This window comes from Ictalurus furcatus, chromosome 29, assembly GCF_023375685.1.
Source record: "Ictalurus furcatus strain D&B chromosome 29, Billie_1.0, whole genome shotgun sequence".
NCBI lineage: Eukaryota > Metazoa > Chordata > Actinopteri > Siluriformes > Ictaluridae > Ictalurus > Ictalurus furcatus.
This window is the reverse complement of record NC_071283.1, coordinates 7,100,599-7,112,679: the sequence shown is the minus strand read 5'-3', so window position 1 is coordinate 7,112,679 and position 12,081 is coordinate 7,100,599. Positions and strand designations below refer to the sequence as shown.

The 12,081-nt window shown below is 36.4% G+C and overlaps 1 protein-coding gene across 1 annotated transcript in view; it reads right to left on the bottom strand.

Moving 5' to 3' along the window:
* Positions 1-10,851: 10,851 nt before the first annotated feature.
* Positions 10,852-12,081, bottom strand: part of foxg1d (forkhead box G1d) — a 1,606-nt gene continuing 376 nt past the window's right edge. Inside the window, exon 1 of the mRNA XM_053619589.1 lies at positions 10,852-12,081. This exon is cut by the window's right edge and continues 376 nt beyond it. Coding sequence (XP_053475564.1) covers positions 11,288-12,081 — 794 coding nt within the window. The 3' untranslated portion in view covers positions 10,852-11,287.

The following is a 12,081-nucleotide window of genomic DNA, read 5'->3' as shown; positions in this document are numbered from 1 at the left end:
ACATGACTATTATGTTCAGCTTTCTTTATAATTAAGGGTAGGGTACTGTTTTTGTTTCGTTTTTGGGACAGAGTGAGATACACATTACATTTACAGCATTTGGCAGACACCCTTATCCAGGGCGACTTACAATTATTTCATTTATACATCTGACCAATTGAGGGCTTGCTCAAGGGTCCATCAGTGGTAGCTTGGTAGTGATGGGGTTTGAACTCATGACCTTCCAATCAGTAGCCCAACATCTTAACCACTGAGATACCACTGCTCACCTACACACTATACAAGACCATCTCTGCTTGAGCCTTTGTTGTGAAAGCGATTGTGACATTCTCCTCCTGAACAATCGAAACATTAAAAAAATAAATCCTGCTTTGCAGAGTAGCAGTTTTCACAAATGATAAAATGCAAGCGTAAGAGTGTATTTTTGTGGAATGATATTTAAAAGGCTATTTTGGGGATGTTTCTACCCAAAGTCAATATAATTAAAGTCAGTATGGTAGTGGAAGTTCAGTGATTCTGTGCTAATAATCATAAGGTCATAAATTCAAACATTAGGACTTTCAGTAAGCTCTCTGTTGATTTTTCAAGCAAGCCATTAATCTTTATTGGATTCTGCCTTGCATGGATGTTGCTTTGGATTAAATGGCAACTCAATACCTAAAAATAAATGCCAATTCACGCCAAACACATCACGTGAAGCATTTCATCAAGACATTAATTTGTATTTTTTTCACTTGTGCATAAGTAAAGCGCAAACTCAGTAGAAATCCACTGAAATCACAAAACCACCCTTTCTATATGCTGTACACTTAAAAAAAAAGAAAAAAAAAGAAAAAGAAAAAGTCATAAACCACAACAATGTTTGTGGAACCTGTGATTACATTTCAAAGGTATTTTATCTTATGTACTCATTTTACACTAACATCGGGAAACAAAATGAACACAAATATACTAGTTGTTCAGTGTACCATTGTCTCATATCAATGTTTTAGGTGAACAGATTTCTAATTAGAGCTGGAAGATCACTATAGAAAAATAAGCTTAGAAATGAAGGCTCAAGAGCAAGCAATTATATATCTGTGTTCTTCTTCTTCATTTGATTTGTGCTTTACATCCAGTATTTATCCCTGCTTAATGACACACACTCATTTTCACTAAGCACTTTATCCTAGTAAAGATCACAGTGGATCTGAAGCCTATAGTGGAACACTGGGCAAGAGGTGGGATACACACACACACACACACACACACACAGCAGTCATACCTAGGGGCCATTTGGCATGGCCAATTTACTAGCATGTTTTTGGAAGATGAGAGGAAACCAGAGAACTCAAAGGAAACCCATGCATCCACAGGGAGAAACTGTGCACAGAATGTAATGTATCCTGAGCTCAGGATCCAGCAGAGATCCTGGAGCTGTGCAATGGCATCTGCTGCACTATTCACCCCTCTTCATGACAGTTTGGTAAAAACCTTTAAGTAGCTATGCACCTACTGTGGTGGAGTATGAAGCAGATTTCCTCATATTGCTCTTATATTATATTATGTATAAGTGTATCATTAAGTGAGTTACAAACTAAGGGACCTATATTCAAGAAACTAAGGAGATAATGAGCAAAAGGAGAGTTCAATTAATACATGGGAAAGTTTGATCAGGAAAGTTTGGCTGAGGGGGGCATGGTTGTCTGCAGGGGAATCTGGGAATTGGAGTTCCTGCTGTGCAATGGTCTAACTAGGTAGCTCACAAATTAGGCTTGCATTAAATATTCCATTAATTATTAACCACTTAATAGCTCTCTCAAAACAAAAAGGCCATAAATGTAAATTCACCCACTAATAACTGATAATTGAAAGCTGGACCTGCCAAAACAGATTAGAATTGTATGGAAACACATCGGAGATACATCCAGTGGGTATGGACTGAGGTAAGACTTAAATGTTCTTCAGTACATTGATAACAGTTCAAGAGACAGACAAAAAGAGGAGGGTTTTTTTTTTTTTTTACATTAATTAGCACATTATTGCTACATTAGATGATTATTTATTTGTTTTGCTTCTTTGTTCTTTTAGCCATGTATCCATCCATACATTCATTCATTTAATATAATCAGAACAAATACCTCCACAGGGGGTAGGGCAGGCTTAGTGGGCATAACTTAAGCCTTCTAATGAAATTCTTGTGAATTCATTGAAATTGCACTTGCTCATTTGAATTTCTTTGAACTTTTATGTGACCTCACTTCCAGGAAGTACTTAAAGTATTGTGGATTTACCACTGAATGCACTGTCAGAATGGCAGGATTACTGACTCAGTTTGTTTAACCTCTTCACCTGCCCAATAGTAGGGGTCACAGTTGCACGAATGCAAGTGTCCTTAGCCTGATTAGTTTACAAGTCATCAAGCACACTGAAGACATAAAGCCACAGTGTCCATGATGGCACTCTGAAGAAAGTTTTTGGGACTTGACAGAAAGTAAAATTGAATTATCTGCCGTAGTAGAAAAGCCTCTATTACATGATAAAATACAGAAAGTGAAATTTCTGGCATGATGTAGTTGAAAATGCTTATAATAAGGAAAAGGCTAATGCAAAAAAAAACTTTTGAGGTGAAATTTCCCTTCCTTTATCACATATCAACTGATCTTCATCTAATAAAGCTGAGTCTTCCAAGAATTATATTGTATCATATCATTCATTTTATATCATTTTCTTATCACTGTAAGAACTGCAAAGTGCCACAGAGTCATATGCCACGAATGGCAATACAATTAGCACATTGCTGACAGTGTATAGAATGAAACAAAATAATTATTTTTCAAAATCTAAACATTTCTGATATAATTTTTATTGCACTCTGCTAATGTTCTTTTTGTATTCTTTTCATATTGTCACTCTGTTAAAATTATATTTCTACATTCTCACACATTATATTCTTCACTTATCATGCTGCTGTTACACTTTAATTTCCCCATGAGGTATTAATAAATGTTTTTGTTTTCGTATCTTATCATAACTTATCTCATCAGTCTCACAGAAAAAATCTAACTTATTGCAGCACACTATATACAGTGAATGTCAACCAACGTTGTCATAAAGTTTGTTTTTTAAACTGTCTCTTTTCTCTTCAGAGGTCCTAATGATCCTAGCCCACAATAGCACAGTCAACAGAATCCTTAGCTATAGTGGAGGAGTTCATGTATTAGGGTGGTTGGGTTTACTCTCTGTGTGTACAGCTTTGGAGTTCAGTTGCTGCTCCTGCAAGTTGAGTGGAGCCAACTGAGGTGGTTTGGGCACCTTACAAGGATGCATCCTGGTCAGCTACCATTAGAGCTGTGTCTGGCATCTTGGGGCAGATCAAGAACTCGCTGAAGAGATTATATTAATTGGCTTGGGAATGTCTGGGGATCTCCCAGGCGGAGTAGGAATCTGTGGTTGTGGATAGAAACATCTGGACTGACCTTTTCAGTCTGTGGTGCAAATTTATCAACATCCAGACCAGAAAAATAAACCAACTCCTGCTAAAATAATTACATTCCTTCGTGTAACCTGATCAGGCAAATCAGGCACACTGCACTGTGCTCATAGCCTTTCTCTTCCTGACAGTATATCTCTTGTGATGTAGCCAGGAAAAGCAGGTGACCTCTCCTTATTTCCCTAAGGTTGTCCAATCTTATCCGCAAAGGATTTTTGTTCTTCCACACCAGACTCTGCAAACCATTTCTTTACAGACTGAAAAAAAAGTTGCAAAAAAAAGTTTTTGTGTCCTCTTAGAATTAGGATTCTACAATAATTATGTGGTCTGATTTTCATTTAAGACCAAGTGATAATAATAATAGACAAACACATTCTTCCTCAACTGCTGTACTCTTCAAGTCTTAATTGAACTCAGTAATTAATAATTCACAGCTGAGAAAATGATTCAAATCCTTTTATTTAATAACGGGTAGAATAACCTCCACTAAGTGGCTGCATATGAGATTTGTACAGTGAGGAGGAATTTGAGATGATTACAGCGAAGCTATTTCAGTTCAATAACATTTTAGTTCAATTCACTGTTTACTAGGATTTCTTGCATGTACAGCCTTTTTCAAGTCATGCAGTAGCATCTGAAATGGGGTAAGGTCTGGACTCGTACTTGGTCATTATAAAAAATAATTTAATGTAGGTTTACTTGTGTGTTTTGGTTCAATGTATTTATGCATCATCAAAGCACTACCGTGTCATTCTCCTGTAAACTTTCTTGCTACAATTTTTAATTCATTGTTCCCTCAATAACTGCAAGCTGTCCAGGCTCTGAGTCAGCATAGCAGCCCAAAACCATGACTCCTGCTTGGTCTTGTCCTCTGAAATGTGTTGGTTCACATCAACACATCTTTCTCAAGTAGAGCAGACACTGTGAGTAACCAGACTTTATGTGCCTTTTTTAGGGCCTGACTCCAATTTATCTCGAATTTATGTGCCTGTTACCCCAGAGGTTCACATACTTTTGTTTTTAAACCTAGAATGTAAATGTTTGAACTATGTATTCAGTTTGAGGAAAAACAAGTCCACGCTTGTAAAAAAAAAAAAAAAAAAAAAAAAAAAAAAAACATGCATGCTTCAGGATTCCCGCAAACGAACAGCTCGGATGTTGAAAACAGGTTTCAGCGGAAGCGGTTACTGAAGATGGATGAGCAAATGAATGAGTAAAGACATTGCCTACATATTAAAAATAAATTAATTAAATAAAACGGCGGACTTACGCAGGTCGGCTCTCAGCATTCAACTATCTATTTTGAACTATCAAAATATTCTAGATGCACCGAAAACATTGAAAGTTGGGTAATTCCATATTTGTGTATTTATAGTGTATTTATTATTTATAGTTTTATACACTATATTACGTTATTTGTTTATCAGTACAGGGAGCGCGGTATTCCGTATGGGTTCCAAAGAATCATATCAATATATTTTTATAGCATATAAATTAAATAATATTAATCAAGGTTAATAATCATAGCAGCGTCTCATTTTTATAAATAGAAAAATATATTCAAAAATTAATTAATAAACATTTCATGGAATAGATTAAAAAAATAACTTAAGGTAGCCTACCTACCTAAAGCCTCAATCATCTACTAACTGATTGATATAAATAAAATAAGCATATAATGTTTTTTTTTCGCTGTTAATCGTTTACTATGTGCATTTCACAATCCAGATGTGTTTAAAATAATAATTTAGCATAGTTTTTCCATCTGCCCAAATAGAAATTTCATTTAAATCCGGTTTTAATTATAGAAAAACAAACGTTCTCTTTAAATATTTTTATTATATTAATCATTAGATTAGATTTAGATTTTCTATTAAAAAACTATGGTTACATTATGGTTAAAGGTTACAGATGTACAGATGTGGGATAAATGATTAGTTTTGTTATTTAACAGGTCATAGTGGCTGGCCAGTGTAAAAGTAAGGAGGAAAATATTGATTGTGAGTATGCAGTCTTACCAACTTCGTTAAAAAATACAAAATTCATATAAAATGAAAGCATATCACATTTGAAACAGGTTTTGCACCGAACACAAATCATTTTTCCTCTTTCCACTATGTTTTATATGAGCCACACAATTACAAAACTCCTTGCTGCAGTTCAGTTTGTAAGATCAGTTGAGGTTAAAGATTGTGTTCGCAATTGTCTATTTCCTTGCAACTTAATTTGTTGGAAATATGACAGAATTGTGTAGTATCTCTTCTTCCACAGTCCCTGAGCAGTGATTTTTTGATCATCACTATTAGCCATACACTAGCCCAATAAATTCATTATAAACTACATTTCCCCTTTGTGTGATGTTTATTTGAGAATACAGTATTTATCTCTTCCCTTTTAACACAATTAACTTTCAAAAAAGTTAGTTAGTATTTTGACAACAGGTCTAAAATCGAGAAAATATAAGCACCTTCATAATATTTGATTTAAATTAGACTAAATGTTTTTTTAAATGATCTTTAATCACATTTGTAATGCAACTATTTTTTTTTAACTCAAAATAGCTTTTAGTGTTATCATAACTGAATACAGCTTGTGTACATGAATTGATTGTGAAAACTGTGAATTGTGAGTCCAGCTGTGCACAGAGGTGAATACAGCGGTGCAGGAAAGGTCACACCAAAGCATCGATATATAACTTCAGCAGTGAAATGAAAAGAAAAGCTCAACTCTGAGATTTGACGGCCAGCAGAAGGCGGGATTGCTGTTAGCATCATTAGCATTTTAATAAGCATTTAGATTAGCCATAAAAAAAAAATCCTTGAACTAAACAGGCTATAATTAGAAGTGACAGGTCATCCCAGCGATCTACGCTGAACATTAGCGTTGGCACGAAATGCTGCTCGTGCTGCTGGGCATGCGCACTTTGTAGGTAGTTCTGTTAGCTTTTAACCTACACACTCAGGAAGTGTTCTTCTTCTTTGGAAAACCTCCTAGGACCATATAACAGAGTGTTGCCTTATCACAAAGGGCTTCAGGGGGAACACTTTACAGGAATAATCTGTAAATTATCTGTTATTATCCAGTGAACCTTTAAAGAACTACTGAAAAATTATTTTAATAATAATATTGTCAATCATAACAACAACAACAACAACAACAACAACAACAACAATAATAATAATAATAATAATAATAATAATAATAATAATAATAATAATAGATTTATACTACTAATAATAATAAACCTATAATAATATAGCCTATTTAGGGTTGGGGTATTAAATCATAGTTGTTTTTCTTAGTGTTATTGCATTTTTACTTGTGAAAATACCTTTAATTTATATAATTTTATTTTATGACTTTATTCAGTTGTTTTTTTCCTGTTTTATTATTATTATTATTATTATTATTCTGCTTATGAATCCTTCATTCACTCGGTGGACCTGGAGCCTATTCCAGGAACAATGGGTGTGAGACGAGAACATAATAATAATAATAATAATAATAATAATAATAATAATAATAATAATAATAATAATAGTCCAAATACAAATGACCTGCGAATATAATAAGAAGAAGAAGAAGAAGAAGAAGAAGAAGAAGAAAAAGAAGAAGAAGAAGAAGATGATGACAGAATAGCATGGAGCACAGAAATACTTTTAGGATCACACACACACACACACACGAAGAAATACTTTTAGGATCTCTCTCTCACACACATACACGCACGCACGCGCGCATGCACGCACACACACCTGGGGATAATTTAGAGTATCCAGTCCACCTACCAGCGTGTTGGAAGAAACCTACGTGGACGCGAGGAGAAGATGCAGAAACTCAGTCAGCACATAATAAAACCAAGCTCAGGATCGACCCGAGAACCCTGCTGCTGTCCCACTGCACATCCCCCTCTGCTGATGAAACATTTCACAATGCCAAAGCAAAATAAAAATTCCGCGTTATTCACAGCCAAGTCTACTTATTCTAAACTGCTTTAATGTGTTTCTGCAAGATGGTTGAATGGTTAAAATATATTGCCATTAATGGAAAAGTGTGTGTGTGTGTGTGTGTGTGTGTGTGTCCTAAAAATATTTGTGTTCCACTGCTATAGTTCCATCTTATTTTATTTGGAACTAATTTGTATTTGGACTGTATTATTGTTGTTGTCGTTGTTGCTGTTGTTGTTGTTGTCAAGAGTAATAATAGCAGCAGTTCCAGTGGAACTTCGGTGACACATAGACACACACCTAACCCTTTCCCATTTACACAGAGAAATGCCCAAAGAAGAAAAAAAAAAAGAAAAAAAAAAAAATATATATATATATATATATATTTTTTTTTTTTTTTTTTTTTTTGGGGGGGGGGGGTATTTTCATCACAGAAACGGACACGTAAATCCATGTTAAAACTGATTGTTAAAATCTTGCCATTGATCTAAACGAAGTTCAGCGACAAAATGTTTTTTAGAATTCATAGCTGATATAGCATATATATAACTATATAAAACAAAAACTACATATATATATATATATATATATATATATATATATATATATATATATATATATATATATATATGTAGGTTATATATGTAGCCTATAGATATAATAGTTTTTGTTTTTACAAATAGGTTTATTAAATTACAAGTAGACTACATGAAATCACTCGTATAAAATTTTCATAATAGTAAGAGCTTCTCTGCTCGCGCGCCGTTCACCTTAAGATGAACATGAACTAGCATGTAGCTTAAAAAACAGGGGTTGTGAAGAAATATCCCAATTGTGCCTTATTATTTGACCAAACAATTGATTTTCAAAAGTAAAAGCACTAAAAAAACAGAACCCGTTCCACAGGCCAAATTTATATATAAATAATAAACATAGAAAGATTTCGACCAAGAAACTAGAATTAAACTGCAACAGTGGGCCTATTGACGTGTAACTTTCCAAAAAAGGAAGAGTCTGGTTTTAGACTATTATTGTTTTACCGTTACTACAGTATCCTAGAATAAACACCGGTGTTCATTTAAACCAAACTGAGAAGTTAGCGATTTTCCCGTGTGTTTATACCTGGCCAAAGTGGAGCTCTTCGCTCATTGTTTTTAACGTGAAAAAAATCGGTGAATTTAGGCCTTTAACTCAATAAACAAGCTGTATACCTAATTTTGCTTATATCAATTTGACATGCTAATATGAGAGATAAAATAGAAACAAGTGTCTAATACTGTTTTAAAATAAATAGGGGTTTTCTCCTTTTTCTGAGACATTATAATAAAATGTTATACACTCACCGAACACTTTATTAGGAACACCTGTACACCTACTCATTTATGCAATTATCTAATCAGCCAATCGTGTGGCAGCAGTGTATAAAATCATGCAGATACAGATCATAGGCTTTGGGTAATGTTCACAAAAACCATCAAAATGGGGAAAATGTGATCTAAGTGATTTTGGCCATGGCATAATTGTTGGTGCCAGACAGAGGGGTTTGAGTATTTCTTTGCTAATCCCCTGGCTTTTCACATACAAAAGTCTCTAGAGTTTATTCAGAATGGTGCAATAAAGGAAAACATCCAGTAAGTGGCAGGTCTGCAGAGGGAAACACCTTGTTGATGAAAGAGGTCACTGGAGAATGGCCAGACTGGTTCAATCTGGCAGAAAAACTACAGTAATTTAGATAATCTTTCTGTAGATACATTTGTGGTGAGCAGAAAAGCATCTCAGACTGCACAAAACATCTAACCTTGAGGCTACAGTACAACAGCAGAAGACAATGTTGGGTTCCACTTCTGTTAGTTAAGAACAGAAAGCTGAGGCTGCAGTGTGTACAGGCTCACCAAAACTGGACAGCTGAAGACTGGAAAGACATAGCCTGGTTTGATGAATCTCAATTTTTGCTGAGGCACACAGACATTATGGGTCAGAATTTAGCACCAACAGCATGCATCCATGGATCCAACCTGCCTTGTGTCAACATTCCAGGCTGGTGGAGGTGGTGTAATGGTGTGGGGGAAGTTTTCTTGGCACACTCTGGGTCCGTTAATACCAATCAATAATTGCTTGAATGCCACAGCCTGTTTGAGTATTGTTGCTGACCATGTGCATCTCTTTATGGCAACAATTCACCCATCTAATGGTTACTTCCAGTATGATAATGCAGCATGTCACAAAGCAAATGTCATCCAACACTGGTTTCATAAACATTACAATGAGTTCACTGTTCTTAAGCAGCCTTCAGTCGGATCTGAATCCAACAGAACACCTTTGGGATGAGGTAGAACGGGAGATTCGCAACATGAACGTGCACCTGAAAAATATGCAGGTATTGTGTGATGCAATCATGTCAACATGAACCTGAATCTCAAAGGAATGTTTCCAACATCTTGTGAAATCCATGCTATGAGGAATTGAGGCTGTTTTGAGAGCAAAGGGAGGCCCTACCCAGTATTATTATAGTGTTTCTAATAAAGTGCTCAGTGAATTGCCAAACAGACTTCATATTAAACCATAATGAACTTTCCTTTACTTTTACACTATCTGTTGTTACCCAGATGATGATGGGTTCCCTTCTGAGTCTGGTTCCTCTCAAGGTTTCTTCCTCTTAACATCTTAGGGAGTTTTTCCTTGCCACTGTCACCACCGGCTCGCTCAATTGGAATAAATTTGCACATTTAAAATATACTGTGTATATATATTTCTGTAAAGCTGCTTTGAGACAATGCATTGTAAAAAGTTCTATACAAATAAAATTGAATTGAGTTGAATTAAACTGGAACAGTATTGAAGTGTATACACTGTTCCTTACCAAAAAAAAGGGAGGTTCTAGTTTTAGACTATTATTGTTTACTAACCTACAGTAGCATAGTATTAACACCAGTGTTCAATTAAATCCAACTGATAAGTTAGTGGCTTTCCCGTGTATGTTTATACCTAGCCAATGTGTTTCTCTTGGCTCATTTGTGGGGGTTTAACATGAAAAACATGGTTAATTTAGGCCTTTAAATTTAGGCCTTAAGCTGACATTGATAATATGATACCTAAAATATAAACAAATGTCTAATTCTGTTTAAAAATTACGAATAATCCTGCAAACAAATAGGGGGTTTGTCTTTTTTCTAAAACATTATAATAAAATATTACCCTATATATAGGTCTAGCTATACACTAAGGACACACGGAGACCCGAGGAAATCTTAATTATTATAATTCTTAATTAATTATTATACACTCTCACAATGTTTCTGGTTGTTTGGGGGGGGGGGGGGCGGTTGTTTAAAAAAATACGACTAACTCCACAAGACATATTTACATGAATAATTAACTTTTTTTTTTTTATAGGATGCTTCATAATACCGGGTTAATACAATGATGCTAATCACTGAAAATTAAATACAATTTTACATAAATATAAGACTTCAGTCGAACCGCTTAAAAGTGGAATTATTTGAACATAATATAAATAACATGCGCTATAGCATTTACCTTTGGCAAATCTAGATATAGTCTTGGCACAAAGGTATAAATGTCCCTTCAGAAGCCGAACACCGGAAACAGTCTGTGATTAAAAGGTTAAACTGCGGGTCGTGACTTTTCAGCTTCTCATTTGTAAGATTTCATTAGAATTCCTACAAATTTTACTTGAGATCGGGTTGGCCTTTTGTAGAGCTGAAGTTCAGTTTCAGAAACAATTAATGACATTTTTTGGTGAGGGAAAACTCCAGGAACAGAATCACAGCAGCGTCCTGTGCGCTGTTTCGTTAGAATTCCTGCAAAATTTGCGCTTGAGCATGTTAACATGTTTAGAAGCCTGGGTTCAGTTTAAATATGTATTAGGAAGGACTCTTTTGTGCTGAGAAAAAACTCCGTGGAAGTCGCCTGATCCCACGGGGGAGAAAGACGGTAACGTGGCCCTGAGCGTGTCGGAGAGCAGCGCTCGCGCCGAAGTAACGGAAACGCCGAACGGTGACGCGCTTTGCTGCGGGGGCGCGTGCTGTTGCTGCTGCGGGCTTCCCAAATAACCGGGCTGACTCTGTATCAACCCGACCGGAGACGAGCTCATCCCGTAAGTGTTCGTAAAACCGAGAGGACCTCCGGAAGAGCTGAAGATGGGCCGCCCGAGATCACCGCTGCCCAGCTGATCCACTCCGGGGATGAGTGAGCCATAACCGTGGCCCTGATTTAGAAATCCGGATGCTGAGGAATTGTAAGAAGGAGGGTGCAGGGATAAAAAGGGGGAGATTTGCCAGTACAGAGGATTACTCGACCTGTCGTTTATTCCAAACCCGAGCGGTGCGAATCGCAGCCCGCGCTTCATGGCCAGTTTTCCTCGTGAAGTAGCGGAGCGCCGGCGCAGTTTTCCCGTCGTCCCTCCTATAAACACCTCGTCACTCGAAGGGTCCAGCATCCAGTAGTTCCCTTTTCCCGGGTCATCGTAATGCCTCGGGACTTTAACGAAGCATTTGTTTAGGCTCAGATTGTGGCGGATGGAATTCTGCCATCCTTGCTTGTGCTCCCGGTAATAAGGGAAGTTTTGCATGATGAACTCGTAGATGCCGTTCAGGGTGAGCCGCTTCTCGGGACTCTGGCGGATGGCCATCATAATCAGCG